The sequence below is a fragment of the Geospiza fortis genome, unplaced genomic scaffold (assembly GCF_000277835.1).
Source record: "Geospiza fortis unplaced genomic scaffold, GeoFor_1.0 scaffold118, whole genome shotgun sequence".
In the NCBI taxonomy this organism is placed as follows: Eukaryota; Metazoa; Chordata; class Aves; order Passeriformes; family Thraupidae; genus Geospiza; species Geospiza fortis.
This window is the reverse complement of record NW_005054380.1, coordinates 412,441-438,050: the sequence shown is the minus strand read 5'-3', so window position 1 is coordinate 438,050 and position 25,610 is coordinate 412,441. Positions and strand designations below refer to the sequence as shown.

The 25,610-nt window shown below is 49.9% G+C and overlaps 2 protein-coding genes across 4 annotated transcripts in view; one reads left to right on the top strand and one right to left on the bottom strand.

Moving 5' to 3' along the window:
• Window positions 1-822: 822 nt before the first annotated feature.
• Window positions 823-3,945, top strand: CUNH3orf70 (chromosome unknown C3orf70 homolog). Its single transcript, XM_031060344.1, has one exon. The coding sequence runs from the start codon at window positions 849-851 to the stop codon at window positions 1,380-1,382; it is 534 nt and encodes a 177-aa protein (XP_030916204.1). The 5' UTR covers window positions 823-848; the 3' UTR covers window positions 1,383-3,945.
• Window positions 3,946-4,772: 827 nt separating this feature from the next.
• Window positions 4,773-25,610, bottom strand: part of VPS8 (VPS8 subunit of CORVET complex) — a 65,130-nt gene continuing 44,292 nt past the window's right edge. For all 3 annotated transcript variants that reach the window (XM_031060334.1, XM_031060336.1, XM_031060335.1), the window contains 9 exons: window positions 25,205-25,247; window positions 24,330-24,433; window positions 23,210-23,288; window positions 21,852-21,934; window positions 15,983-16,063; window positions 14,498-14,667; window positions 13,780-13,948; window positions 6,120-6,200; window positions 4,773-5,477 (listed from right to left, as the gene is read on the bottom strand). In XM_031060334.1, coding sequence (XP_030916194.1) covers window positions 5,337-5,477; window positions 6,120-6,200; window positions 13,780-13,948; window positions 14,498-14,667; window positions 15,983-16,063; window positions 21,852-21,934; window positions 23,210-23,288; window positions 24,330-24,433; window positions 25,205-25,247 — 951 coding nt within the window. In that variant the 3' untranslated portion in view covers window positions 4,773-5,336. The remainder of the gene's footprint in view (window positions 5,478-6,119; window positions 6,201-13,779; window positions 13,949-14,497; window positions 14,668-15,982; window positions 16,064-21,851; window positions 21,935-23,209; window positions 23,289-24,329; window positions 24,434-25,204; window positions 25,248-25,610) is intronic.

Below are 25,610 nucleotides of genomic sequence, written 5' to 3'. Positions count from 1 at the left end.
ACTCACAAGGCTTCTGGAAATTTGTGCTTTCCCAGTGGATGAGCCCCTGGGGAGACATGAATCTTTCAGAAGCTTCATGCAAATAAAATGCAGCATTTTACAGTCTTAGGCATAGCCTCGGGTTTCTCAGTTTTTCCTGACATAGTCCCAATTTTCTGCTCTCTTATTTATTTCTGTTAGTGAAGATGTTCAGTTCACACTTTGTTCTGCTCAATATAACCAACATAATCCTATTTTCTTACTACTTAACCAGATAATCAAGATGCCAAAAGCTTAGAAATTCCCTTATTTTCTGCCTTAAAATTCTAATTGTAGTAATATATGAGCTTCTGGTTTATAATATGGAAAAATACGATTTAGTCCCCAAAAACAAAGAACAGACAAGGAGACTCACTGCAATAATAGTAATATAATAAAATTTTGATCATTGTAGCAAAGATGTAAGCTAGAACTTACATGTGATGTTCAGTGGGGGGAAAAAAGCCTCTGAGAATCTTGTCCATTTTCTTCCTCCTAGAAGGCAGGGTGGGCAGACTTGGCATCTTTCCCACTTCATGGCTATGGAGTTGTGCCCCGGAATTAATTCTCCAGAGTTAGTCATGTCCTCCAGCAATCCTCAAGGCGGGGTCAGGGAGGGGAGCAGCACTGGGGTACAGGAGGTTGTGATTACCTGCAGCATTAGGTGTCAGAGGATCCATACCTGGAGAGGCCATGAGAGAAGCAGCAGCTCTGCCAGCAGGGAACTGCTGGTGGTGTCAAGGGTGTCGACGTCATCGCTTCTGTTCAAACTCAAAGACCTTTAAACGCTGCTCCTCTGTGTCCCCACAGGTAAATACGTCTACCAGCCCATGACCCCTGTGGAACAGCTCCCCAGCACCGAGATCCCTGTCCGGCCCCGGGAGTCCCCCAACACCATCCAGATCTCGGTGTCGCTCACCGAGCACTTCCTCAAGTTCGCTCCCGCCTTCCAGCCGCCGCTGCCACCCGAGGCGCCGCAGTTCTGCACTATCGCCGACCTCTTCATCGACAACTACCGCGTCAAGTGCATCAACGGCAAGATGTGCTACGTGCAGCGCCAGCCGCCCGCCCCGCACAGGGCAAAGCCCGACGAGGGCTCCGTCCGCAACGCCTTAATCACAAAGGAGAGCAATACACCAAAACCAGAGCACTGCTCGTCCCCGTCCAGCTCTGAGGACTCCGGCATCAACGCCGTGGGGGTTCACTACATGGAGTCGTGTGACGAGGACACGGAGGGGGTGGCCGAGCTGAGCTCAGAGGAAGATTACAGCCCGGATAGCAGCTGGGAGCCGGACGAATGCCCGCTCCTGTCGCCCTCGCAGTGCGAGATGGAAGTGATTGAGACTATAGAAACCACTGTGTGACCACACAAGTCGGCATCGGCTCAGTCCGCTTCCTTCTCAGTAATGTTGCTTTTGTAGTATTTCTATTTTCTGTTTTTTCTGACAATCCCTTTTTTCCAGTGCACTTGATATTTCAGATTCCTGTCATGGGAGCGCGGTCACAGGACTTACACATGGTGAACTAGCAGCAGCCTGAGTAATTTTAACATGTTCTCAGCCTGATCAGCTCTCCCACGTCTGCACGTAAGGTAGTGACAAATCTTAAGACTTTTCTAGCAGAAATAGGCCCTTTTGTTGGTCTGGGTTACCCCACACACAACTTCTCACACGAGGATGTGCCACTTGAGATGTTTCCACCTGTCGGGTTGTTGGCAGGGGTCCCTCAGAGCATGGGGGGTGCACACCTGGAGCAGCAAACTGAGGTGCCCTTAGTCTTTCTCAAACAGCTACACAAGGCTCCTCCTGTCTCTGTCTGTCCTGGCACCTTGTCCAGCCCCTTCCCTAGTGCTGGTGCGATCTTCTCCAAGGCTGTCGGCACCAAGCTTCCAGCAGGTTGGAATGGCAAGCTAGAGAATGCACAAAGTGCCTCCAACTTTTCTCCAGGCTATGCACCAAGCAGCTGCTGAGGTAGGCCAGGCTCTGAAATCTCCTGAGAAGGCAGGTCTTGCTCTGGAGGGGATGAGTTGCCTGAATCCACCCGGTCCCTTTTCTCTGCCTGGATCTTGGGAAGGGGGTCTGGCTTTTGCAGTTGGGCAGGAGGGGGAGCAGGCAGAGGTGGGGCATGGCCATCTAACCAATACCACACTGGACTGGGGAGTACCAGGACAGGCGAAGGAAGCGACTACCTCCGAACAGCCGCCCTCGGCTCCGCCTCTGCCTCCTCCTGGGCTCTTTGGTGCCAGACACTCAGGACCAAATGGCCTCAGGGCCTGCATTTGCCTGAAGAATAACAAAGTTTAAACAAAGAGAATTTTACCAGCCACACCACTGTGTCGGCAGAGCTTGGGGACGGCGTGGAGATGCCCCTGGGAGGTGGCCCACGGTCTCAGTGGCATGTGAGCTAGTTAAGATAGAGCCTAAGGTCATCCTAGTGGAGAGAGGAGGCTTTGGCTCCTGCTCCATCACTCCCAGTCCAGGAGCAGGTTTAGAGCAGGGCTCCCTCACCCAGCTGGTAGTGGAGCTGTCTCACAGGAGGTTCAGTTTCAGCCCTGCTTGAAGGAAACAAAAATGTCACTCAGATTCCAGCCAGCTCCATGGAGCTGGAGCCAGTAACTCCTGTGTTCCTGCAGTGGTACTGCCATTCTTTGTGTAGTTGCTGTTTGCATTTCAGAAGTCCCTGGTGAATCCAAGGCTGTAAAAACGTGTACAGTTAGTGACTGATCCTAGATTATAGTCTGTGGTAGAGGGTGGCTCATCTCTCACTGTATCCTGACAATGTATTCCCAATTTTATACACTTTGTAATCAGTATCTTTAGAAGACATTTAGGCAACAGTGTATGTCTGTGCACTTGCGCGTCTAGGAGTTTCCATGGGTGAATATAAAGTAATGCTGTACTTTTTAGACTAACACTTTCAGACAAAAATAATAGGTTTTATAGTTTTGATGACTTACATAAAAATGTGCAATGCTTGTAAAATGAGGAACTTGGGCCATTGCATGAACAGATACATTCTCACAAGGCACCTGAAAATACTCTGTTTTTCTGAGGGCATTTAACAAAGGCTGTAGTAAGACTAAATAGGATTTATTTTGTTTTTAAGAGTGGGGTTGTCTTTCTTGGCTAACTGCAGTTTCTAACAACATTTTTGGTGTCTTTGGACCATTCAGACACGTTCCATAGGTAGAAGGAAACATTATGTATAAACCTACAGCATTTATTCATATTTAACCTTTCAACTGTAACCTGAGTGGAGAGTTGAATGAGCTCACTCTCATGCCTGGCCTCTGAGCTTTCCTCCCAGAAAGAGGAAAGCTCTTCCTCCCCTGGGAGCGGCTTCTCCTTCCCAGGCAGGAAGGGTGGGCTGGCGCAGCATGGCCTTTCCAAGGGCAGGGGGCTCCTCACCAGTTCTCCCTGGGGCACCAAGGGCAGGGAACGTGAGCAGGACACCCCTGCCCAGCACAGCTCACCTTGTTTGCAGGCAAGCAGGAGCTGCAGCCCTGCCTGGGCACAGGCTGGGAGCACAGTGACCTCGGGGGGTGCTGGTGGCAGAGACTCCACAGGGCCCACAGGGTCCTGTCCCCATCAGGATCCATTTTTTCTTAACTGTAAGTAATTAGCAATACCCACAAGCTGTGTCTCCTACCCAGGATTTGTTCAGATGTCTTAAGCACAATAAGCTGCCTCTTCCTTCTGTTGTTCCTGGAAACGTCAGCAGCGCTCTGGGGAGTGCCGGGGCTGCCGGAGAGCGCTCGGGCAGGGCCCAGCCGCGGGGATCTCCTGCTCCATCACACACCCGGCTCCCAGCGCTCCCAGGGAACACTGGGCTCCTTCCTTTGCACAAACATGCCCTGGGCTGGCTGCTCCCCCTGCCAGGGAGAGGTGTGTGTATATTTCCTCTTGAATAAAATACTGAACAACTGGCCTTCTGCTCGTCCTAACTGCCTGTGTGCTTTCCATGCTAGAGAGAAGCACTGCGGGACTTCCAGCAAGGGAAGGGCTGCTCACAGCTTCAGATGGCAGCCCCTGACACAGCCCCAGAGCCAGGCAGACGAAAAGAATAACCAAGGGCAGCACACCAGGCCCTGGTAAGTGCTGGGGCTGGTGGGCAGCCTCATGGCCCAGCTCTCACTCATCTGATGTATGACCAAATTCAGCTCCCTGACTTACCTGAGCCCAGGTGTGGCTGCAGGCTGGACACATCCCATGGTAGTTCTGCTCATGGGCAGGAGGTGAGCACACAAGGCACCCCAGGGCACTGGCACTGCTCCTACCCAGGTGAGCTCTGCACAACCCCTGGTGCTTCAGTGTTCCTTGGAGGCAGCTGTGCTGCTCCATATTCCTGCCATTCCCTATGAACTCTGCACAGATCAGCCACAGGAGTTCTGTGTGCAGAGACAGCAACACCCACCTGGTGCTGTGCTCTGGGAGCAGCTGGGACCCCGAGGGCACCCCAATACACCCAAGTGTCAGTGCTAAAGTGAGCAGGGGGAAGAGGAGTGTGTGTGACAAGACAGAAACCCCTCCAACAGTGGGTTACAGTTGCTAAAAGTTCTGTGACCATCAGTGACCATCACAACCACCCCCTACTCCCTGCAGCCTCCAAGGGCATGAGGCACCTTTTTTACACACACACTCCCTCTCATCCCCAACACAGGTATGAGTTGAGGGGAGGTTTGAGCTTCACCCACAGGCACAAGATGTATCTTTCTCTTACCAGCAGCCCACTCACAGAAATGCAGAAGTCACAGGAAGTTCAACCAAGGGCCTCTTTAATGGGTTGGTAGAACACAGAGTGTGCAGGTCAGTTTGCTCACACAGGTGGTCATTTCCTGCATTCTTCGGCCTTCTCCAGATTTGCCCATTCTGTGCCCTCAGACCCCTTGGCTGCTGCCATGAGACAGCAGGGCCAGGCCTTGCCACAACAGCTGCTTTTAGCAGAACACAGAACTCTGGTGTGGCCCCCAGCCACAGAACCAGCACAGCACAGGGACACAGGGCCTCTGGGCACAGGACAGGCTCCTCCAGCAGGGCAGAGCTGATTTGGTTACTTGGAAAAGTTCCTGCTGCTGCCACGCCACTGGGTCAGCACAGCCCTCCCTGTGCCCCAGCATGCTGGGGCTTGTCCCAGAGTTCCAGCTTCCAGCCCAGCTGCCCCACAGCTGCCAAAGCAGAGCTGGGGCATCACCAGCTACGACCTACCAGTGCCCAGGGGGGGTGAGCACAGCGAGTTCTGGGAAGGTGGTGTGGGGGAAGATCCCGTCTGTGGTGGGAAGACTCCCCAGCACCACATCCTGGGAGCAGCCAGGGCAGGAGCTACTCTTCAGCCAGCGGAGGGGGCATCAGGTGCAGCTGGAAGTTCTCATTCTGGAAGACGCTGCTGGTGGCCGGGTCCCCGTGGGAAATGCTGAGCAGCCCGTGCTTGTCACCACGTGCCAGCTCCGTCAGGAGAGCCAGCTGCAAGGAAAACCCCTGGTCACCCCAGGAACACTCCTGCAGGGACACAGAGCCCAGGGTGTCACTGTGTCCCTGCTGCAGCAAGGGAAACCTTAACCCAGGTAAAGCCAAGGGCATGGATGGCATGGAGGGACCCTACTGAACTCTGTGCAGGTCACCAGTCCTCAACTGAACAACTCTCCAGGGGTCTTTAGGTTGCTTTGAAGTCACATAATTGAAAGACAAAGCCAGAAAGAACTGAAAGTGCCAACAGCTACAGCCAAAACAGGCAGGAGGCAGAAAATGCCAGGGACAGAGGGAGCTGCGCTCTCCTTGGGACATCAGGGGCATAGAAGAAGGGAGTGTTCCCAGCCACTGCAGGAGCTACAGTGTCTAGAGGGAAGCTTAGTTACAAATCCACAAAGGATCACACCAGGGACACTTGTCAGGCCCAGCCACAAAGCCAGAGCCATTCTCACAGTTTCCCTGCCAGTGGCTCCCCCAGCATGGCTGCCCTGCAGTGTGCCACAGCCAAGTGCCAGCACTAGAGCAAACCCCAGAGAAAAGCCAGAGCCCTCGCTTGCCAGTGCCACTGTCTGGCTTGGCCACAGGAAAAATGCCCATCACCAGTCTGACAGCAGAAGGAAAACAGCGGGTACGTACTCGGGAAGTGCCTCGGTTGAGTCGGCAGAGCTGGTCAAAAGCTTGGATTTGCTGAGGATCCAATACAGACTCTGAACTCATCTGAGAAAGAGTAAGAAAGTTACAGAAACCATGCAGAGCAGGCTGACAAGTTCCTACACAAAGAAATTAATTCCTGGGCCAGGAGCAGTCAGTCCACAACCTGTTTGGGAGGTCTTTTTAGTCATCTTTGCCTTGGCATGAAGCCACTACATGCACCCCAGGTTTGGGGAGAAAAAAATTAGTCCTGTTCTTGCCCAAAGGACAGTTCCACCCCTGCATCCACAGTGAATTATTGCTGGGCTCTGTCCCTGATGGCACAGACTGACAGTACTGGGATACCTCTGAGGAAGGAAAAAAAAGCATGGGAAAACTCACTCACGGCCAGCTGGGAAGAGAAGTAATGGGTCTCTGGGGCTAAGCAGCCTCTCCAGGCTCCTCCCCAGGCAGCAGCAGCAGCAGCTTCCCCCAGCCCTTTCCGGTGTCCTGGCCCCGCCCAGCCCGACACCGCACACAGGAACGCCGGAGGGACACGGGCTGTGTGTGCCTGCTGTCCCACCCTGGAGGGACACGGGCTGTGTGTGCCTGCTGTCCCACCCTGGAGGGACACGGGCTGTGTGTGCCTGCTGTCCCACCCTGGAGGGACATTGGCTGTGCCTGCTGCCCCGGGACTCTGCCAATGACTACTGACAACTGCTGGCATCCTACAATGGCATTATGAGGTCCCATCTCTTGTCCTCCAGTGGGGTGTTACTGACTGAAAGCTGGGAAATGAGGGGCAGAAAGGGGAGGCAAGGTGAGTCATATGGCAGTGGCAGCCACAGCCTGGGGCCCTGCCCAGCTGGGGGGTACAAGGCCAAGTGTCCCCCTGAAGTGAGGGGCAGCTGCAGGTGAGGGCAAAGAGAGGGCCCAGAGCTGCACCAAGAGCACTAAGGCAGAGAGGGTGGCACACACTCAAACTGCTGTAAATGGCACCATTTACGTGTCCCAGGGAGAGATCACAAAGCATCACAGATTCTTGTAGGTTTGTTCCATTTATCACACCACAATGTTTCTATTTTGAATGTTTCTGCTCATATTGCAAAGCAAAAGCATCATCAAGAAACCCCAAGAGGAGCCAGGAGAACAGCCTCCCTCATGAGCAGCAGGCTGGTATCTGTTGTCTCTGGGGATCTATTTTTAAGGGAACATTCAAATATCCTCTCCAAAATACATCTTCCAGGGGCTACTAACCAAAAATGCTACAATCCTGCCAATGGGTACCAACTGAAGGTGCGCTGATTTTAAGCTCTTTGGCAATGGGAGATGCACTGAGCCCCCCATGGGTTTCCTGAAACCTGGATAGTTCTGAGACCATCCCAAAACCAACATATGTCTTGCCTCTTGCCCCGTTAGTCAGGGAAGAGAGGAATGTCCCAAGTGCAGATCACTTATTCTGGAAACATTTACCAAGCTCTCTCCTTCTCCTCCAGGATATTCTCTGCAGTGTAAATAACTATGTACCAGCCAGGGAGTCATCATTCCCTGCACACCTGGCAAAGGCTTTGAGCCTGGGACAGGGAGGTCAGGGACTCACAGCCAGCAGGTTGCACTGGTGCTTCCCAGGGACACACAGGTCATCCTCACTTGGAAAACACAAAAAGCAAGGAAAAATTGCCCTCCACAGTTGCTGTGGCCACAAGCCTTCAAGGACAAGGAAAGTGCAATATAATTGGCCTCACCCCTCTCCTGCTCTCTCCCTACCACACGTACGTAACTATCAATCAGGCTGTTCTCAGGCTGATGAGCTGAAATATTGCAGGCAATTCTTTCTGTTGTCATGGAAACAACTGCTGTCAGGCCTTTTCCTTTTAAACCGTGTCACTAAAGGCATGTTTCCCTTCAGGAGCTACGGGAGGCTCCCAGGGTCCAGCAGCAGCACTCAGGTGTCAGTGGAAGGTGCTGGGCTCACCCCACAACACAGCCTCTGTCTCCAGGGCTGGCCACCTCTGAGATGGACCCTTCAGCACCTCCAACCCAATTCCAGCCACATCCCCACACCCCCTGGGAAAGGCCTCAGACAAGACACAGAACCTCAGAGAGGCAATTAATCTCCTGAGGATCTCGGCCACGAGGAAGGGAAAAGGCTTTTTTCATTTCCCAGCTCTCCCAGATCCCACCACTAATGCTAATCTCTGTTGCATGTTTCTCTTGCACGTATTCCACCCCCTCTGGTAGTCACCACACAGCCCTCCCAAGCTTGCAATTATCTTTAATTTAACAGCTACAAATTCCATCAGCAGCCAGTGCTTAAGCAAAGCAGATTCCAACAGTTTGAGCAGAGGCACTGTCCATAGTCATGCCAAGAGACCCATCGCAGAGCTGCCCCTCAGCCATTCCTTCCACACAAGGTATTGCTGCATCAGTTAGAGCTTCAGAGCACCCCCCTGCCCCAGGGGCTGCTCCCTTAACACAGAGAGATGCAGCCAGAAGTCCTGGGCAAGGTTTTGGGATTCCAAGGAACAAAGGCAACCCTCCCACATTCCCATTTACAGAGCTGAGCCCACAGGCAATGGACACCAAGCCTACCCTTGGCCTTCCTCCCCTGCTTCACCATGGCTCATCAGCCTTATAAACAGGTACCCAAATTCAGGGCCCTAATGAAAACCCAGCCAATTAATGTTAAACTAAGTAAATCTGCCTCTCTTCTGTCAGGTAAGGTCTTGCTGTTCTTAGGGTACTCCAAGGAACCCAGAATGACCAACCAAAGAGAGAGCAAGGCAGGCTGTGACCCAAAGTCACTGCAATGACAGTGACATTACAGAGCTGTTAAGGAACTTCAGGGAAACCTCAGGACATCCCTCTGAGAACAGCAGGGTTCTGCTGCTGAGCTCTGCAGAGCCCCTGCCCAGGGACACTCTGGGACAGGCAGAGACTCCAGCCCATGGCTGTACAGGGAACAGCCTGCAGTGTCCCTGGGACAGTGCCAGAGCCTCCAGAACCCACCTGTGCTGGCACACAGGGGCCAGTGCCTGGCAGCAGGGGAGCCCTGCCTGCTCCCTGTCAGAGGCAGCCTACAGCCCCAGGTGCCCAGGGCAGAGCAGCCTCCCCAGCACAGGCAGGCGGTCACACAGCCCTGGCAGCACCAGGGGAAAGGCAGATGTCTCTTGTTTCCAGCTGAGCTTGAGGAGCAAACCTCCCACTCAGGGCCTGGGAGAGCACAGGTCTGTGTGTGCTCTCTCAGTCACTGCTGCAGCCACGTGAGGCTGCAGTGACAGGAGGGGAGGGCACTGTCTGTGTTAGACAGGGAGCACACAGGCACATCCCTGAGCTCCCACTCAGGCTCTGGGTAGCTGCTCCTGCCTACACCAGGTGCTGCTGGGGTATTCCCTTGGACTTCTACTGATGCCTTCACCCAAAGGAGCAAAAACACTGCTCAGGGTTAATTAGACAAACACAACCCCCACCCATCCTCCCTGGACACCAGGGCCCAGCAGACAGGGTGTTCATTTCTCCTCCAGCAGGCTCTGAGGGAAGCATGGCAGCACATGGATTAAATGTGAAAGGTGGCACCCAACAGGCCTGTGCTTGGGCTGAGCTCAGTACCTGCATCTGAGAATTCAGAGGCCCCAAGCATAGAATTTTTTCTAGAGAAGAGCCAAGAGGCTCTTGAACAGATCCCACAGGGCCAGACTTTGGATTGTAGGCAGTGCAAGGAGCATTCTGCCAGGCTGCAGATTGCTCTGAAGCAAGGTCAGGGGACACAATTACAATTCATTCTGATATTTCTCAAAAAAACCCCACAAAACAACAAAACTCACCCAACTCCCCAGCAGGAGATGCTCAAGAAAATAGTCAATTTTGATTTAATAGCTGTTACAGGATAATTCTGGTTTTCAAATCAGTCTTCTTCAATTTGTATTGTTTGCAGTTTTAGCTTTGGTGCCAGTCCTCCTCTACCAGCTCATGAAGACACCTGCACTCAGTATTCTTCTTACTAGATCATTTTGTTCCCATTACAAGCAATCAGAGATGTTCTGTGTCTTCAGCTCCTCCCTCACATGGATTTCCTGTGCACTACTGAAGTGAAGGAATCCACCTCCAAAGCCAAAGGACTGGATATTTGCTCAGTTAATTTATACATGGGAACATTCTCCACAGAGGAGAGAATGTCCATTCCTCTCACTGTGTAAAACATTAATTATCTCTATGGTGTTACTGGGGGGATCACATCTGGATATTTTCAAAATTACAAACCCCTTGGAAGTGTTTTGTATTGTTGGAGACAAGTTAATAACTGATTATAAGTTATTACAAGTTAATAACTGTTACCCTGAAAACAGTAACACCGGCTCTGTCTTCTGAGGATGGAGGTCATGTAACATCTGTCAACTCTAAAGTAAATTTTGGTGAAAAAACCCAACCTAAACCTTCACTACTGCCCAAGAGAAAGCACATGGTGCAGAGGGATCTTTGAGGTCACATGAGGGATGTGGTACCAGCCCCTCCCATGTGGGAATCATTCAGAGGCTCCAGAAGGCTGTCACAGGGAGGGACGTGGGAAAACTGCAGGACAGAGCCCAAAGGTAGAGCCTGACAAACTGGATTAACTGTGGATCAAGTCCATTGTCCATCCTGGCGTGACTTGACAGGATTAAACTCCTGAATAAAACATATCTGCCATCTGGACAGCTCCAACAGCAGCATGCTCAGAACTGCTCGGCCATGGAATAACCAGAGCAGGGCAGCTCAGGGGTTCATGGCAGGGCTTATGGCGCAGGAGCCAAGGCTCTTCCTCTCCCTCATCCCCAGTGCATAAGGTGACAGAATAAATGGAGAACATTTGCTCACTGAAATTAGGCAAATGAGTTTTGGGAATCAGTGGCTGAGACATCCAGAGCCTTTCCTGCAGGTATTCAGGCAGTTGCCCAGCTGCTGAGCCCTCATCCCCCCCACATACCACAACAAACACACAGCTCTGCAAGTGGATTAGGGAGCCACCATGAAAACAAGCTCCCATTTCTTTTAACTCTCATTCAGGGGATGCTCCAATGTAGGGAGAGCAGGACAGATGATCATCCAGCCCCAGAGGATTACCCTTAGGAAAGCAGTGAGGTTCAGGGGTAACACAGAAATCACAAACTTTTGGCAGTAGAACCAGAGGAAAAGAAAATCTCCTGCGCCTTTCTTTCTGCTCCCCGTGGCTGGGGCAGAGTGTGCCAAGCCCTCATCCCAGCCAGGCTCCACTTAAATCCATGCTGTCACTGATCCCACAACGGGTCAGTGCTGGCTTGTGCCATCTCTCCACCTCCCCAGTTTCAGGGACTGGCCCCAGCATCACACACAGGGCACAGGGCAGAGGAAGCCCTGTCTGTTGGGCTGTCGTTTCACATACACATCTCAGCCACACTGCACGATTCAAACTGACAGCCTTTGCCTGGGCAGGGCAGAATTAGTGCTGTGAAATGCACTCCAGATGCTCAGTGGCATTTCTCAGTATGACTCTACTCCTAATTCAAGGCTTCCTAAGAAAATAAATACCTCAGCTGAAGATCACCATATTAGATCTTGCCAAGAGAGGAACTAAGCTTGCAGGGTCTTCAAAGGGGCTACAGGGAAACACCCTCCCCACAGATCACTGTGCAGAAGGGCCTGGGAGCCCCAGATCTGACTCTCAGGAGGGCAGGGCTGCAAACACAATGCTGTTAGCAGGACCTCACTCAGGATTTCCTGCTCACAAACACCAGCTGTGGAGCCAGAGCAGTCGTCCAACCCAGAGCTCTGGGTTTGACTGGGGCCAGCAGAGTCAAGAGAGGACACAGAAGCCCCATCTCCCCCAGTCTGCATTCCCAGCATTGCCCCAGCACAGAAACTCTACTCTGTAACTCAGCCCAGGCCAGGTCAGAGGAATCCTTACCTTCCAGGGTAAATTAATGCTGCTGAGCAGTGATTGTTCAGCAAACAAATTTCCTGCAGGAGCTGGAGATTCTCCACTCTATTGCCAAGTCTAAATACACTCAGCTTTTTTAAGATGTGACTGCACAACAGTCTGATCACATGTGAGTACAACAGTTAAATATTGCAATTTGGATACGTGAGGAACATCCCAGACTTGGAGAGGATCTGGGACACAGGGAGGAGGAGCTGGGGGCCTGAGCAGTGCTGGGGCTCTGTGTGTGCAGCAGGAAGCCATGACTTCCCTGCCAAGAGCACATGACAGCAGCAGGGAAGCAGCAGCAGCAGGGCACCATCCTGCACTAGGATGGCTTGGGACAGACACTTTTCAGCTAGCACTACATGATCCAAGCTCTAAGTCCTCTTCCCCATCCAGTCTCTCCACACCTCCCTTTAGGCCCTGAGTCCCAGCCAGCCCTTCACTTTCCCCAGTTAAACAAAAGGAAGCATCTTCTCCTCCTTACCCCAGTCACTGCCATGCCATGTGGAGCATTTCCCCTTCTTTCTCTACAGGGTAAGTCAGACTGATGTCAAAGGGGAGCCACAGGGGCTCCCTGACTGACTGCCCTAGACAAAGCCAGGGATAACCCAATTATAAAGCACTGGAATCAGGTGTCAGACACTTGGATGCTGAATGCAGTTTTAGTAGTTAATTCTGCTTTTAGTTTTTAAAATACACCCCAGCCTGCCACTCCCATTTATGCTCACTCCTTTGGGGCAGGAGTGCAGAGGGTGAGATGTGGGGCTGCTGAACTTTCCCAGCCTTAGATGCAGTGCCCACATCCCACTCTCCTGTGAGTGCAGCAGCTGACTCAGGCCCTCAGCCAGCTTTTGATCGGGATGGGTTTGGCAGGAATTGAAATCGTCTGCTCCAACAAAACCAAAGTACTACTATAAAAACATACTCCAAGACTGAATTATTTTGGCTCCAGGAGTGAAAACGCTGCTCTGTGCACATCCATAGAGTGACAAATGCACAAAGTACCCTGAGGCTCTTGGGAACAAACCCTCACCCAGGGGCCACTGGAAGGTGGAGCAGCAGAGCTCAGCTGCCCACATGCAACATCCCTTAAGGGAACCCAACCAACCACCTGCCATGGGGGCTTACCATCCCCAGCTCCAGTCCAGGAAAAAAACAGCTCCATGCATATTTGAGGCTGTACTTCAATTTGAATTAGGGATGATGAAACTTTCAGTGCACAAACACTGACAATAAATACAAATTAATTCTCTCTTCTCTCACCCAAATCCAGCTGCATCAATCTTGGTTACACTCAAGCTTCTTAAAATATTGTGCAAGCACTTAGTGAGTCAAATCAATCCCAGACCTTTTATCTAGAGCCAGATTATCTGCTAGGAAGGTGGAACAGGAGCTCCACAATCCAGCCACAAGGAATGTGCCTGCTTTCAATCTAAGATTTATATAAAACACACCTAAAAATAATTTGACAGGAATTATCCACACAACCAGCTGCAAGCATCCAGCTGCCCCTCACTCCAGCTCCCAGACCTCCTGGATGAACAAATTTCCTTGACTTCCAGAGTTCTATCCCCATCAAAATAAACTGGCATTCAGAAATGTGACCAGTTAGCTGCTGAGAGTGTTTGACAGGTACTGAGATCAGAGTCTGGCCTGGAAGCACAGACAGACAGAGAACAAAGTGATGATGAAAATTTACCTGACAAGAAACCACCTCACAAAACTTACCTGTGCCAGGGAGGCTGCAGTCCCTTTCTTCAGCTCTGAGAAGTTCTCACTCAGCTTCCCTCCCTTGTTGCTGGAGTTGCATTTGTAGCACATCCACCTCATGAGGCCCTTGGTGACCACCCCACAGTCCTTACTCAGCAGGCACAGCGAGTGGTACAAGTGGCCACAGCTGGAAGAGAGCAAGTCAGTGCTGGGAAGCAGGGCAGCACCTCCTGAGCCCTGCACGGTGGAGGGCAAGGGGCTGCCCAGTGGGCAAAGGCTGTATCTGGGAACCAGCAGTGTATCCTCACCCTCCTGCTGATTTCCAGACTCACAGAACCAACACTGGATGCCCATTTGCTGATACAGCTCAGACTGTAACACCAAGGTAACAATGATTTCACCTCATTTTACAGACACCTGGGCACAGACAGCACATGGGAGAGGCCAGGGCTGTGGCAGCAAACACACAAATGAGCCCAGGGTGCTGCAGTGCCCAAAGCACACTGCTGGGAGAGGGGACAGAAAACTGACAGCCAGTTCCTGGGCCTGGCAGAGCTGGCTGCATGCAAAGCAGCCTCTGATGGGTGTGATCAGCCAGCCTCCCACAGTGCAAGGCAGCAGGGGGTGTGCTCCCAGGAATACAGATCATTACTCAGGCAAACCAGCCAGCAGAATTTGTTTCCCCTTTTAAAACTATTAACACGATCACAGCTGCAACCCCAGCCCTTAACTTTACCTGAAAACAATGATTTCATCCGCAGTTTCTTGCCTCCTTTTGTACTGCTGGAGACAGATGCAGCAGAAATCCTGCTTTGGGGTAAGGCCTCTGGTGACAGAGGCTCTCAGGTTACACAGGGACCAGTGGAGATCGTGGTTTAAAAGGCTCGTGGTTGTCTCTAGCAGGGTCTGTGTGGAAGACAACACAGAGAGCGGGTCAGTCTGTCACCTCCAGACTGCAGAAACTCCCTGCCAGCCAGTTCTTCAGAGCAAGCCACTTAGCAGGTCACTAAGAGCAGAAACAACCCAATAAAATCACTTCTCCTATGTTTTCTATCCCCTGACCTCAAAACACTTATCCTTTCATCACACATTAATGGAGCAATTCCTCTGCACTCTCAAATAGACAAGTCCTGTATTGACTTTTGCCCAAGAGCATTAACAGAGGCATGGCAGGCTCATTTTGTCATCTTCTACATCAAACGTCTTTTTTTTTTCCCCTTCTACCTGGCAAGCTACTGCTTATATCCCCATTTTAGGAGAAAAATGCTAATAAAAATCAAAGCTCAAATGCACTATGGCAATTAAAGTCTTGAAAAAAACCCTTGAACTGCTCATCTGCTTGTCCTTCCCAATGGATGCTCATTTTCCAAGAGCCCAAAGAACCATCCTGAGTTTCAAGTACCAAGTTTCTCTCAGGCACAGGGGCTCTGGCCCCCTGATTCATCCCTGCTCCACAGCAGCAGCTGCAAAAGCAGCACCAGAGGATCCCAGCTGGGCACACAGCCTGTCCCAGAGCTGCCAGGCAGGGACAGGGACTGCCCAGACCCTCTGCAAGAACCCAAACCCAGATAAAGGCTCCTGGTGTTCAGCCTGCACAGCAAAGCAATTTCCCACGTGTTTCTGCACTGGCTGCAGGTGCCCTGAGCAGTGCTGGGATGGCTCTGCCACATGAGGTGGCTTGGAGGAACACAGAGCATCCTGTTCAGGGGAAAGCAGTTTCAGAGAACTGCTCAAGTGTGGAAACTGCCTGGGATTTGGGACTGAACTGAGAAAAGCAAGACTGAGATTAAGAGGAAATCTCACCAGGACACAAAGGAAGTGCAGCATTATCACTTGGAAGTGTAAAAACAGCCTAATTAAAGAACCTGTTATTTAAAACTGCATAGAAAGACAAAACATATCAGGTTTGTGCCTTTGAATCCCTAACTGCAGGATGAGCTGGAGAAAAAGCAGATGTTTATCCTTCTGGTACATTTAACACAGAACTGAGCTGCAGAGGTGTTCACCATGTACCTGTCAGTCCCTTCATTTGCAATCTGTGAGCAAACCAAACTCCTTCCCCATCCCCCAATCACACAGAAATCACTCACATGCCCATTGACTTTGCCCTGCAGACAGAAATGACAAAGAGAGAGAGAGAGAGAGAGAGAGAGCAGTAGGCCAGGCAGCCAAAATGATGCTGCATGCAGTGGTGGAGAGAACAGAAACACAGGCAACTTACTTGTTCATAGTTAAAAGTGTCCAGCATTCCCAGGACAAGCCCTTGAATTTCTCCAAGTTTCCCTTTTCCATAAACTGGATCCTGTATGAAGAAATGCAAAGCTGCAGTTGAATCACAGGATATGACCATTCTGATTCTTTTTAGGTCTTTTTTTTCCTCTGGATTGGAACTGCAAATGGAAGCTATGACTGCAGAGTTAAATATACTGCACATACACAGGGACAGCAGAATAATGCCACACACTGATGGGAAAAATCAGTAATTAGCAAAACTCAGTAGATGACAACATCACTGTAAATTGCTGTGCTTGGGTCAAAACTGGAAACTCCATGCAGGAGCTGACTGGAGAGTACATTTGAAGAATACTGAAGGGAACAGCATGGCCAGCTAGCTCCCAGCCCCCCACTGCCCCGTGCTTTTGCCCAGCCAGGGGTGCCCCACCCCCACACTCACCCCAGACCCCTGATCTGCAGGCTGGAAGAGCCCACCCCAGTCACTGCTGAGCCCACAGCCCAGCTGGCAGGGGAATAGGGCCCTGGGGCTCTCCTGGTGCTGCAGGGCTGATTTTCTCATGCCCTGAACATGTCCCAGCACACAAGCACAGGGCTGTGGTACAGGTCATCAGCCTGTGCATCTCCCCCTTCCTGCAGCCCAAACATCCCTGCACACCCACCCTGGCACTCCCTGAAGCATCACTTTGTGCAGGAAGCTGACAGAAGCTGTCTGCTGGAAGGGGCAGGACATTGGCAAAAACAGAACAGCAAGATGTGAAAAGGAAGCTAATCCAGAGAGTAGAAAAATGGTGGGGACACAATGGAAACAGGAACAGGAGTGGGATAAACAAACTCTGGATAAGATGAATGAGAGAAGGAGCAGGAGCAAGGCTGATTCCATGCTGTGACTGGGCAAGAAGAATTGAGAGTGACAAAGACAACTAAAGCAGTGTGGGAGCTACACTGCAAGACAGAACAGCAAGCAAGTCAAGAACTCTTGAACAACAGCCCTCATAGGCAGTGTGACAGGCAGAGACAGCAATGTTCAAACCTAAATAAGAGCAGCCCTCAGTAACAGCACTGAGTCTAAACCAGCTGTGGGTTTGGAGCGTGTGGAGGAAGCAAGAAGAGCTGGATGTGCTGCACAGGCTCCTTTTCTGCTGGGTGGACAGCACAGCACAGGCACTGAGTGCACTGCACTGCAGAGATCATGGGGGCAGTGGGATTTCCAGAGGGCAGGAATGTGACCCAGAGCACAGAGCAGTTAGGCAGGCAGCCAGCAGCTCCTCCTCTAAAGCCCTCAAGTACATGGCCAACAGGTCACTCACAAACTGTCCCAATCCCACAATTTCCATACAGCACCTCAAACTTCCTGAGCTACACGTGGAGATTTGCAAAGCCACTGGTTTCCTATCTGGACACAGAGCAGAAGAAGAGATGTGAAGGAGAGAGAAGAATAAAGACCCACCTGCAGCTTTGCAGAGGGAGAACACAAGTCTGAGGGCTTTCAATTACTGTCTTTTCCTCAAGTCATGCTTGATGATCTTTAAAACTAAAGGCAGCTGGGAAGAAAATGGACTTCCTTCCTTCCAGAGGAGGCCCATGGTCTGGCCAAGCCTCACCCTGAGCCTGGCAGCCCAGTGCCAGCAGTGAGTCCATGGCCACTCCCTGCTGGAGCCATCCAATGGGATGGCCTGGAGCTGCCTGCCTGCCTCCTGCATCACACCCACAGCTCCCAGGTCACCTCTCCAGACAGTTCTAATGCTGCTAAATTGCAGCTTCAGACCCCACAGAACTTCCAGCCACAAAAGCCTCGTGGGATCAATTAGTTTTATGGAGGAATATCTTTCATTAATTCCACCTTATAAAACTGGTCTCAGGTTGGAATTCAGGCATACTCCAGACATGGATGAGCCATCCCATGCAGTGGAACAGGCACTGCACCAACCAGGACCAGATCCCAGCAGCCTGCATGGCATCAGCACAAGGAGCCAGAGCCAAACTGGCTGTCCTGGGCTGCCACCACCAAACAGATGGGAAGAGCTGGCACGGCTCCACACACAGCCCAGCCCTTTGAGCCACCTCTGTCTCTTCCATTTGCCATTTCTTCCTGGGTCCAGGAAATAGCACTTGCTTTGCTACCAGTGCTAATAAATGCCCTCTGCAAACACATTCACTTCAGCTTCTCCCCTGTGCAAGGGGCCAGAGCAACCACTCCACACACAGCTAATCCCGGTGCTGATCTCCCAAACTAGGAAGAAAAAACAGCCAAAGCCCTAAGCAGGAGTGAAAAAAATATAAGGAGAAGCTTTCTGAATCTGTCTGCTTCCACTCTGGAACACTTTTTAGAGAATCATTCCCTCCCCTCTTTGGGGTCCCTACTGGTAGCTTTTACATTTCTGGCTTTTCCAGTTCTCCATTTTGTAGGAAACATCAGCTGCATCTGCTTACAAAACATTCATGAAGGATTACAGCTTTGTAAGGGAATTAACACTCAACCTCTCAGCCCTCTTCAGAGAGCACTCACATCCTTAATAACATGGAATTTTTCTTAATGCTCAAGAGGATTCCTCTAGTATCTCTCCTAATGCGGTTGGTTCAGACTTCCCAGTTAATAAGTCACTCCCCAACACTACAAAGGATGAGCAGGAGCAAACCTATCAACTAGATAACACTGAGCCCAGGTGCTGGGACAGGCAGGTGCCAGAAGCCTGTGTCCTCTCTGGGAAGCTGCAGCTCTGGCCCCAGCCCCTGCAAGGTGCCCTTTGGCCAAACACTTTGGTTGCAAAGTTAACATTTGCATAAGGTATAATCTGTAAGCAGTTAAGCCCAGAAGAGGAAGAAAAATAGTCTGCTAAAATTGGAATACTCTAATTCCTTTTCAGAGAAGGCAAGATAATCTACCTCAGTTTACTGATGTTATCCACCTTCCCACAAAACCCCCAGTGAATTCCTGGGCAGCTGTGCCACCTCCCAGCCTGCAGCTCCAGCACATACATGCCCTATCACAAACCTTGAGCTCTGCTGAAGCAGCATTTGAGGGCCCTGTCAGACAAGCACCACTTGTAATTCTGCATTTTACCAAAATATTTGGAGGGCTTGGGAAAGGCTGTGTGCACTCCAGGGCCCAGAAAGGCTGGTTTCAGCATTTCCTTGTGGTCACAGTTAAGGTGGCACATCAGTAACACATCTAAGTGTCCTGCACAGAGCTCAGAGCCAAGGCAGAGGGTTTGGCACCAGGGTTTAGAATTTTGCATGGCTTCAAAGAGCAACTGCACAGCTCTGCAAAAGGAACACCCAGCCAGGGCTAACAACACAGGGATCTTCCTGTCTGGGAAAGCACCATGTTGTGATTCTTCCCTGCAGGGCACTGACATGGCATCCCCAGATAACCCAAGGAAGCAGATGACTGGAAGGCAAAAACTCCAGCTCTCTGCTGCCTGGCTCCAAGGGAGTTTTCTTCCTGATCCCCAGCAGGACCAGGGGTCAGAATGCCTGAACATTTGAGCTGGGCTCTCATGACAAGGCCACAGAGTAAGACCTGCTCATCACCATCCTGACACCAGCTTCCCAGCTGGACTCAAAGCAATGCTCTCCCCAGGGCCAAGTTGTGCATCCAAATAAACTTCACAGAAACCTCCCACAGGCACCCTCTGCAAGCCCTGGAGCAAGAGTTTAACAAAACACAGCCACAAACCCACAGGCAACAGTGAGCTGGAGCAGGGCAGTGCCAGGAACCCAGGAATAAGGGCTGGTGGTAAGGCAGTGAGTGGAAATGTGGGGGTTAAGGACAACAGCACAGGGTTCAATGAATGGTTTGTCCTGTAACAAAGGACACTGTCCCCACAGGAGGTGCCGAGCACTGAAGGCACCAGACTGGTGAGACTCAGCACAGGCAATCTCTCAGAAGAGCCCATCTCCTAATGAGGAGGATCAGAAGTTGGGAGAGGCTTAAGTGAGCTTCAGAGGTGAAAATCTTCCGAGGTTAAACCAGCCAGCAATTTCTGAAGGACACAGCTGAGGGCTGGCATCTGTCAGAGGATGTCCAGGATGCAGCAAGGGGCTCACACTCTCTCTGCTGCCCACAAACAATCCAGGTCACATCACTCCACACACCTCAGGGGTTTGCAAATGCAGAGGTGTGAGTGAAATCTATAGAGGTGTTAAGAGGCAAAGTCAACTCAGAGATTCTGTGTATCAATACCACCTCCTCTTCCCTAGGATCTTTTCTTGATCTTTATGATGTTATTTTTCCTATGCCTGTTTTTCAGCTACAAGGTACCAACTACTGCCCCATTTTATGAACTTCTGATACTAATGCTCTTTACCTGGAATTCAGTCCTTTTCTCTGCATTTTAAGAGGTCATCATTTTTTGCTCTAGTTGTTCAAAAAATCTGCCTTTCCAAATCTCTCTTTAGTCAGACTGAATTTTTCAGGCTGTCCAGGGAGGTGGAATGAGCAGGAGCAGTTCCCCCCTGCTCCAAACCCAGTGACCAGAGCTGCACACGCTGCTCTCAGTGATGCCTGACCCATTTCTGTCCTCAGTGAAGCATCCCCTCAGCCTCCCCCAGCAGAGCCACCACACCAACCCCTTCCCCTCTACAACAGACAAAACATTTCCCTCCCCTGCTGCCTCCAGGACATCAGTGCCAGCCCCTGGAGAAGGATTTTCTATTGCTGCTAGAAGAGTCCATCAGAACAGAAATAGAATTAAATATGTGAAGATTGCCATCAGCAAGACTCTCCCTTCATCCCAAAGGAGAAGAGGATCTTCCTCCACACTGTCACACCTCCCAGCTGTGTTATCAGTGTGGTCATTGCTCTGACTCCCACCCCATCCTGGCAGTCCTCAGCACAAGCAGGGAAGCCTCCCTTCCCTGGCAGCCTCCCATTCACTCACAGCTTCTCCATCCTTTCCTGCCTACATTAAACATCAAACAAGGCCCACAGGAAATTATACCGAAACCTCAGCTAAAAGTAGACTAAATAAGTTATGGAAGAGCCATTAGGTTTCCCTGACACTTCCTTTGATAAAACCACATTTCATTTGAACATTTTTATCCACTCTCTTGCAACATGCTTTTCTATCTTAGGAGTTTGTTCAAAATCCAAGACTGTGAGTAATACTGAGATCAAAACAAGAGGTTGCTAGAGGTGTGTGTGCACCCTGTGAAGCTGTAAGCCCTTTTCCTCTCCCACCTGGAACAGAAAACCTGAACAGTGTTTCAACACTGTCTCAACCCTTCAGTCATTCCACTCCACAACACAGACAATTGTTCTAATTTCTTTTCTTCATTTCTCAAGGTTTGTTATTAAATCCCAACATCAGCTTTCATCTGTTTTGCAAATTAACAATTTACAGTTGCCTGTGATCACTCAACCCAAGGTCTGCTTAAAATCAGCTCTTCTGCAAGTTTGCTACTCACTAACTGCATCTCTAAAATAATATTGCACCACCAACAATATTTTGGGCCCAATCATCATCTTTCTGCAAAGCCTATACACTTTGCTGTAGTGTTCTTCACAACTGTCCGTCCCAGAGCCTTCACTCAAAGGCTTTCAACAAATTTAGTGCCAAGTTTTGGGAAATTCATTGTGGCTTTGCCCTTGAACCTGCCAAGTTTCACTTCCAAATAACTGCAACCTTTGAGGTACTATTTTATTTGGTTTGCAGGAATTACTTCAATTATCTTCTCACAGGTCTGTGTGTTCCCACATGTCTCCCCAGCTTTTACACCTTATGTTTCACCCACAGAACTTTTACTGAAACACTGAACAGACAATAGCTGATCTCATCTCCAACAACCTGGGAATAGCTTTTCCCAATAACCCCGTGGCACAGCTTGGTGAAAGCTCCTTCCCTTCAGGAACTCACCTGGAGAATTCTCTGCAGGATTGAGGGCAGAGCAATAAATGCAGCCATGTTGTTCAGCACTTGCATTGTCAAACTCTTCAAAGCTGGAATGTCAAACATAACAGCCACAGCAGTTCATTAGGATTCCAGGAGTAAAGAGAGATCAGTCTTACAGATAGAGAGAGTTTTATTTCAGGTCATGGTTTCTGGTTTGAAAATAGCTTTTATGTTTTTTCTCCTGCATGTACTGCACTAAGCACACAGCTTTTTGCAGCATAAAGGCTGTTTTTGATCCCACAATATCTCTGTATTCCCTTCCACACTCCCTGCAGTAAACAACCCCATTTTCACTTACTTGGTAACACCACCATTCACTTTTCCTATTGCTACCACATCCCACTTTGGATCCTTGTCTGTGTTATGGCCCACAGACTAAAAGCTCCATTGATCTTTGCATGAAACTTGTTGCTAGATCCTCAGCATGGGTCTGGGATGGAGCAAAAGACATTATTCAGAGAATCCGAAAGTAGTTTGGGTTGGAAAGGACCTTAAAGTTCATCCAGTCCCATCCTCTGTCACAGGCAGGAATACATTCCACTGCCTTAGGTTGCTCCAAGCCCCATCCAACCTGGCCTTGGACACTTCCAGGGATGGGGCAGCCACAGCTGCTCTGGGCACCCTGTGCCAGGTCCTCACCTCCCTCACAGGGAACAATTTCTTCCCAAAATCCCATCTAACCCAACTCCCTCAGCCTCTCCTCCCAGCAGAGCTGCTCCATCCCTCTGGTCACCTTGGTGCCTCCTCTGGACTCTCTCCAGCAGCTCCAGGTCCTTTCCCTGCTGGGGACTGCCAAGACCAAAGCACCTAAGCCCCTTTTTAGCTCCTCTTATCTCTCCCACTAAAGAAGGCTGCTGTTCAAGGTGTGCTGCTGACTCCAAAGTGGAGTAGAGAATTTAGCTGGTGTACTCAAGTCCCACTGATTTTATCCATGGCAGCCAGGTGCAGGCAGAGGTGCACAAAGGGCTGGGCATGCACAATGACAGTCTATTACCTCAGGAGCTCCCCAAGTGCTCCCTACAACCTACAGAGCCTTTGTACACAGTGGGCACCTTGGCTCCTTCAGGGACCACCCTCAAAGCAACCAACTTATTAGCACAGGCTGTAGTAGGCTTCCTCTTCCACACAGGACAAAATAAAGTAAATGAGAAAACCCCTATCCACCTGACAGCTGCAGCCTACCAAACACCCAACCCCAGCTCCTGTCAGTCAGGGAGCAGAATATTTAGGAACAGAGTAACAAAACAATTTCTCTTCATTCATCAGAGGAGAGACAGCACACAGCTTTTATTATTTGAGGTCACAAATGCCAAAGTACTCACATTCAGAGTGTGGACACTGTGATGAACCAGAGGATTTCTGTGGGGACATCATGGCCTCAAGCAGGGGAAACCAGAGGGCCTGGAATCATGAAATGTGAGGAGAGAACCAGTAAGAACAGGGCAATGCTAAAAACGAGCTGTGAGCAATGTCAGAGGCCACTGGCCAAAACTCAGTTCCACATTCTGAGAACAGAACTGCATTTCTGATAACTGCTGTGGGACAGAGCTGAAACATGGTCAAGTACCCTCAGAGCAAAGCATTTCACTGGAATTGTGACAACAGTCTGTGTTTGCTTTATTCAATCCACAACTACTTCCCCATGTGAGAGGCAAACTCTTGAGGGTAGAGACAGCTCACAGAGTGGGTAGCAGAGCAAATGGATCCCAAATGGAAAGAGACACCTAAATTCTCTTCCTATCTGTTGCAGAATGACACCATTGCAGGGAAGAAATGGAGCAGGTCACTTCTCACACTGGGCAGTGCTTGTGAAGAAATTAAGAGTTCTTGACTTCCAGCCATGCCACCTCCTCAGGCATGGGAACAACATTCTCTGTTCTGAGTTCAGAAATTACATAAATTATGCAGAATCTTAGGACTAAAGATGCCTTTGTGTGACTGACATGGGCAAAATGGAAACACAACCTCAGTCTGAGGGGATGGGCAAAGCCCCAAGTGCAAGAGCTCAAGGCAGCTGCATTGCCTCCCCCTCAGAGCTGACACTCAGTTCAGGGGCTGTGAACAGCTCTGCAGCCACAGTGACAACAGCAGCAGCTTTGTGCCACCAGGAAGCTGGCTCAGAGCTCACAGTGGCTCTGCAGTGTCTGACTGACATCTGTGCCCAGCTTCCATCTGGAGCTGCAAAGGGGGAAAGGCCATGGTCTCATCCCCTCCTCCCTCTGACCTGAACTTTGCTTTGTGCTTCACCTTCATGAGTGAGGATTTCACTCTTATGGCTCCAAACCCTGAAGCTCCACAGGGACACCACAAGGAGAGGCACACAGTGACTGCCTGGACATACCAGTACCCAATGGATGTGCAGAGCAAGAGCCATTTGAGGCAAAGCCTCAGGAGACACAAAGGCCTTGGTTGATTCTGGTGACACATTTTTGACTACGTTACCTCTCGCTGTTGCTGGTCTAAACTGTGTGAATTCCTCTGGCAAAGAGCAATTGTTTTCATTAAAGTATCTTCAATATTTTCTAGCAAGGAGGGTTCAGCTGAGCCTAAGTGTCAGGGGGAGGAAAAGCAAATTACCATCATAAGAACTATTAGACAAGTTAACTCCCATTACTCCCATTAGATAAGTTAACTATCAATCCTTCTGCAAAATAAAATCATGCTGTTCATCTCAAGTCTGCTCAGTACTGTCAGCAACTACATTATAAAGACAAGTTCTGATTTTTGGCACTTTTCCTGAATAGTACAATAAATTGGGCAGGTAAAACATCTCATTTAATCAAATAAGGAAGATCTTAGCTGTGGTTTAGGATACAATTAAGTAACAACTATAGGCACAGCACTTAATTAGGTGCCCATGAGTCCTTGGGCTAGTGAACAGCACATCTGCGCATACACTGATTTTCTGTGGGCAGAACATTCTTATTTATATATCTGAGAAATTTGCTTTTGAAAAAGCTACTCCCAGCTGTCTCCCATCACTGTTCCCATATAATGCCAGCTGAAGCTCAGTAATGAGTTTGAATGGATTCTGACATAGGAAATGTGTTTGGTAAGCCAGTGAGAGGACCAGTCCCAAATGGAAAAGCTGACAGGGCACCTGACACCACACACACACAAACCATCCCTCACAGTGTTCGAAGTCTCTACCAACATGAGTGAGGGAGTGTCATCCAAATAACTTCCATATGAACAGTGTCACTACAATGCCTAGAAACCTGAAACAATCTCATTATGCCAGGTGTCAGACACAAGCAGTTCACATTTTGTGTTGATCTTCTGTTTTTAATAGAAAATAGAATTTAACTCAGTCTTACTTTCATCATCTTGAGTAAGCATCAGCAACTTGCTCTGCAATCGCTGAAACAAAAGAGAGGACACAGAACAGTCAACTTGGGAGTTTAATCACAAGAATGCTGAAACAAAAGAGGACACAGAACAGTCAACTTGGGAGTTTAATCCCAAGAATCCTGATAGAAATGTTTCTCAAAGGTGCAGTTACACAGGCTTGCCCCCATTTTCCTCCCCAGCACAATTAACATGGCAAAAACATCTTTCCAAGTATGGAAAGGAAAGCAGGAGCTGAAAGATGATTTTTGGCTCTGAAAAACAAATTTCAGTATCTAGTATCTTCTAAATGTTTGAAGATTTGCCAGAAAAACATACTGATGTTCTGAGTATGCAGACACCTCCATTTGTTGGTATTTGACCAATACTTCCATG

Bases quoted from the DNA above. Each gene is read 5' to 3' on its own strand.
- CUNH3orf70 (XM_031060344.1), top strand. From the start codon at position 849: ATGACCCCTGTGGAACAGCTCCCCAGCACCGAGATCCCTGTCCGGCCC.